This window comes from Triticum dicoccoides, chromosome 6B, assembly GCF_002162155.2.
Source record: "Triticum dicoccoides isolate Atlit2015 ecotype Zavitan chromosome 6B, WEW_v2.0, whole genome shotgun sequence".
In the NCBI taxonomy this organism is placed as follows: Eukaryota; Viridiplantae; Streptophyta; class Magnoliopsida; order Poales; family Poaceae; genus Triticum; species Triticum dicoccoides.
In genome coordinates, this window is record NC_041391.1 from 676866167 (window position 1) to 676871271 (window position 5105).

Sequence of the window (5105 nt, forward strand, 5' to 3'; positions counted from 1 at the left end):
CCTCCACTGTTGACACATCACTGTTCCTCCTCCAGCGTCCTGAGGTGACGATGTATCTATTGGTTTGTGTTGATGATATCATCCTTGTCAGTTCCTCTGATGCTGCTGCTGATCGCCTTGTGTCTGCATTGAGTGAGGAGTTTGCTGTCAAGGATTTGGGTGCTCTGCATTACTTCCTTGGTTTGGAGGTGTCACGGTCTTCTACTGGGTTGACTCTGACTCAGAAGAAGTATTCTTCAGATTTGTTGCTCGTGCTGGGATGCTCAAATGCAAACATGCTATCACTCTGATGTCTGCGTCTGATCGGTTGTCTGCCCTTGATGGAGATCTTCTTTCCAGCGATGATGCCACTGAGTATCGCAGTCTTGTTGGCGGTCTGCAATATATCACTATCACCAGGCCTGATGTCTCTTATGCAGTCAACCGTGTGTGCCAGTACCTTCATGCACCTCGTACCACCCATCTCTCGGTAGTTAAGCGCATTCTGCGGTACGTTTCTTCCACTGCTTCGTATGGTCTGCTCCTTCAGTCTGCACCGTCTTGTGAACTTTCGAATTTCTCCTATGCGAATTGGGCTGGAAGTCCTGATGATCGGCGATCCACGGGGGGATATGCAGTGTTCTTTGGTCCTAACTTGATCGTCTGGAATGCTCGCAAGCAAGCCACCGTGTCTCGTAGCAGTATTGAAGCTGAGTATAAAGTAGTTGCTGATGCTACCGCTGAGATCATATGGGTACTATCCTTATTGCGAGAGTTGAGAATCTCTCCAGGTCATCCTCTAGTTCTGTGGTGTGATAACATCGCTGCTACATACCTTTCTTCTAATCCGGTGTTTCATGCTAGGACGAAACACATTGAGGTTGACTATCACTTTGTTCGGGAACGTGTTGCACAGAGACTACTTTGTATCAAGTTCATCTCCTCAAAAGATAAACTTGCTGACATCTTCACGAAGCCTCTTCCACAACCACAGTTTGTAGGCTATAGGCGCAATCTTAACTTACTTTATACTTAAGGCTATAGTTAAGATTGAGGGAGGGTGTTAGACTGTATATACGTAGTCTTGTATAGGCCTTGTATTGTACCTCTTGGTACGTCTATATAATGAGATAGCCACACCCCGTTTTAGGGTGTCAAGCCAGTTTCCCAAACCCTATGTTTTACATATTCTAGTTTTAGTTAGTATTTTATGAGATCCGATCGGTTCCTTTTGAAAAAGATTAAGATATTTTAAGCATGAGCTCAGCTCGGAAATGGAAGATATTGCAGTTCAGATCGGATCGGTCGACAACGTGTTGCAGGAGGCAGAAAAATACATCATACGCTATGCGACTAACTTACTGATGATCGAGAGTGAGTTCCATCCCGTCCCGCAGCTTCTTTTACGTGCCCTCACCTCAGTAACTGTTAATTTTCAGTTCATAAATTATGTTAAAAAGATTACATTTCTCCCCACCATGGCTCCCGATACTTCACCGCGTGCGTGTCCGCAGCACGGCGACATGCTATGTGGAAGAAAAAATTGATCTTCGCGTGAACCTGACCTTAAACTAAACTAATCTATGGTTTGGAAGATAAATTCAGGCACTTGCCAAGTGGTTTACACTTTTACACGCGCACAGGGAAAATGTCACCTTCGGACACACACATGCGTCGTCGCGGGCCCTGCGGTGACCGGCGAGCTTATAAAACGGGGAGCGCGACCCCGAGAAAGCCAGGATTCCCGACGACATCCACCGGCAACCACCGCTCCTGATCTCAGCTCAGCTCCACCGAGAAACCAACCAAGAGTAGTCTGACACCCAGGCCACCATGACGAACCCATCCGTCACCGTTACTGCCTCCACCTCGACCTCGAGGGCGTCGTGCGCGGCTACCAGCACCGGCAAGCTCACCTACCTCAGCTCGCCGACCAACCACCCGGGCTCCTTCCGCTGCACCCGCCACCGCAACCCGCGGGGGCGACCGCAGACGTCGTCGTCCGGCCGCGCGTCGCAGCAGCCTGCTGCACCGGGAGCCAGCACGACGGTGCGCGTCAAGGGGATCATCAGGAGCGGCGGTCTCGGCACCGGCATCGGCGGCGGCAGGACCACCAAGGATCGGTCCGTCCTGCGCACGCACCTGCTGCGGCTGGTCAGCACGCCGTCCTCCGCCGGCCGCGACCACCGTCGCTGTCGGTGTTGGAAGGGAGAGAGGGATTTGGAGGAATAGTTCGTTGTATTGCTTGAGCCTCGTGGGCATATATATAGAAGTACAATCATCTACTTGGAGTACAAGACAAGCCAGAACAAATCCTAGTCTATCTCGTCTTTCCTAATAAACATTATACTCAACATCCCCCTGCAGTCACAACGGTAGCGACACAGGCGGTGAGACTGGAGAAGAATCCGAAGGCAAGCCGACGGACACCCCCCACAGTCGTAACGGTCGACGAGTCGTGGCTGGAGTGGCAACCGACGAGGTTGCTCAAGCAAGGGGATAGCCCTTTGTACCGTTTGCCGAGGTAGCCGAGAGCGTGGGTGGTGGAGCCGTGGTCGAGGTAGCCGTGCGAAGAATGTCGTGGTCGATGTCGAGTTGGGGTAGCCGGTGTCGAGAAAGTCGTCGTGGAGCCGCGGGCCCAAGGAGGCGCCGAGTTAGTCGTGGACGCAGTGGTGTCGAAGTAGTGGTGCGCCAGGAAGGAGATGATGTTGACGACGCGTCGCGTCGGGGTTGCCAACCCCAGGAACACATCATAGACGAAGGCACGCGTCGGTGTTGCCAGCACTGGGCATGCGTAGACGGACGAAGACGAAGTTGACGAAGCGTCGCACTAGGCTTGCCAGGCCCGGGGACACGTCATGGACGAAGGCACGCAACGGTGTTGCCAGCACCGGGCATGCGTAGACTGGGACCTGCACGAGCTGTACGCCATGTCGAGGAAGTTTGAGAGGCCAACACAGAAGGACTCGACGACGGTTGCGGCCCCAATCGGCGTGGGGCCAATATCGCCCGCGGTTGTCGGACTAGATGAAGCGGTCGGGGTAGATGATGGCGACGTTGGCGACGGGCTGGTGCTGGACGAAGATGAAGGGGGTGGACGGGTGGCTGCGGCGGAGAGGTAGCGGCGGCGGCAGCCAAAGAAGAGCGACGGTAGCGGCCTGACGGCGGCGGCTAGGTTAAAAGTGCGGCGGCGGTGCTCGAAGTAGGCGAAGAACCCTGACAGCCTGATGAAGACCGGCGCGGATGGTGGCGTTCCCGCGTCAAGGGAGACGGCGCAGCGCATACCACGGGAGGTCGACGCGCGGTGACGGCGGTGTGGACCGCGGGCCGCGACGCTATGGCCCGAAGGGGCGACGCAGCGACGACAGGTGGGTCGAGGCGACAGCGGAAGACCTCGGGCGGTGGCGGGGTCCACAGGCCGCGACGCTGCGGCCCGAAGGAGCGATGCAATGGCGGTTCGCGAGTCGGTGCAACCGCGGGGACGTACTCGAGGCGGCGGCGGGGACCGCGTATCGCGGCACTACGGCCCGAAGGGGCGACGCAGTGGCGACACACGAGTCGATGCAGCCGCGAGGAGAACCACGGGGCGGCGGCGCTGCGGCCCGATGGGGCGACGCAGCGGCAGCTCGACCCTCGATCGGTGGAGAGGCGCGCGGTACTCAGGACGATCTTCACGGGACCTGCGGAGGCGCACGTCACCAACAGGCTAGGTTGGTCGCGCGGCGTAGATGAGGCAGATCGCGGCGGCAAGCGGGTGATCAAGTCGATCGTGCGGGAGGACGGGGACGCCGCTCGATGGAGGCGTGGTGGCGGCGGAGTCCTGGATGAGGCCGACGACGACGGACGGCGTGGGACGTCAGCACCAGCACCCGGGCTGCCAAAGCAGCAGCGGCGCCCGGGCAGCGAGGCCCGAGCGACCAACGGAGCAGTGGCGCCCGAGTTTGAGGCAGCCGACGAGCCTGACAGCCGAGGACGAGGCTGGCGAGGTAGACCGCCGAGCCGCCGTGCAGACGCGGCGAAGGCGGGTGACGTGGATCGATCGGCGGGCCGGCGCGCGAGCGGCGGCTATGATTGGCCATCGCATGGGCCAAAGCCGCCGGGTCGGGGCGATGCAGGTTTCCCGGTCGGAGCAGGCGGTGACGGCCGGCGCAGGGCGACGGGCAGACCGACGCGCAGACGACGGCTGGCCCTGACGGGCCGCCTCGGCGCGCGTGGCCGCCGGGTGGGAGGAGAGGCCGGCTGGTCGCGCCGGGGTCAGAGTAGAGGCGCTCGGGGTCGACGGCGGCGGTGGGCGACGCAAACCGATCAAGAATAGATCGGAAAACCAAAAAGTAGACGCCGATCAAAGCGACCGACGAAAGAGAGAAAACCCAGATCAAAGGATCGGGAAAAAGACTCTCTAGGGCAGCCGGCCAACACGGCCGGCGGACGAACCCTAGGTACGGGCGGCGCGGCCCCCGACAGCGGACATGGAGACCGACCGCCCCGGGGACGGCGCGCGGGTGCGGAAGCGGCGAGGGCAGGGTTTAGAACCCGGAAACTGATACCAAGTTGAAAGGGAGAGAGGGATCTGGAGGACTAGTTCGTTGTATTGCTTAAGCCTCGTGGGCATATATATAGGAGTACAATCATCTACTTGGAGTACAAGACAAGCAGAACAAATCCTAGTCTATGTCGTCTTTTCTAATAAACATTATGCTCAACAGCCGGGACTTCATGCCCCGCCCGTCAAGGTTGGGCCGGCTCGCGGTGACTGCGTGACCCGGCTGCTCTGCTTCGCAGCTCGTACTTGTGCGGACGGTGCGCCTCTATTTCGCGCGCACCAACCCAAGGATCCATCGTGGCTCGCACGTAGCTAGGATCGGGTACTACTCTGGAGAATGGAACTCTTTTTAGTACTGTGATGAACTGATGATGGTGCTGATAATTACTAGTACTTGTACTCTGGATCTGTACGCACTTCCTTGTAATTTTTGCCGGGGAATGAAATGGAGCAGTTGGTGTGACCTTTCATGCATCTTTGTGTTGTCCTAGCTAGGGATTTACACTATGGCCGGACGCGAACCGTAGAAATTTTCATTTCTTTACTGTAGGATTTCTCACTTGGTTTTGTGCCTATGGGAATT

General features: G+C 57.5%; 1 protein-coding gene across 1 annotated transcript; it reads left to right on the forward strand.

The window, feature by feature from the left end:
• Positions 1-1812: 1812 nt before the first annotated feature.
• LOC119322799 lies at positions 1813-4740 on the forward strand. Its single transcript, XM_037596319.1, has 2 exons — positions 1813-2177; positions 4686-4740. The coding sequence occupies exons 1-2, from the start codon at positions 1813-1815 to the stop codon at positions 4738-4740; spliced, it is 420 nt and encodes a 139-aa protein (XP_037452216.1).
• Positions 4741-5105: the final 365 nt, after the last annotated feature.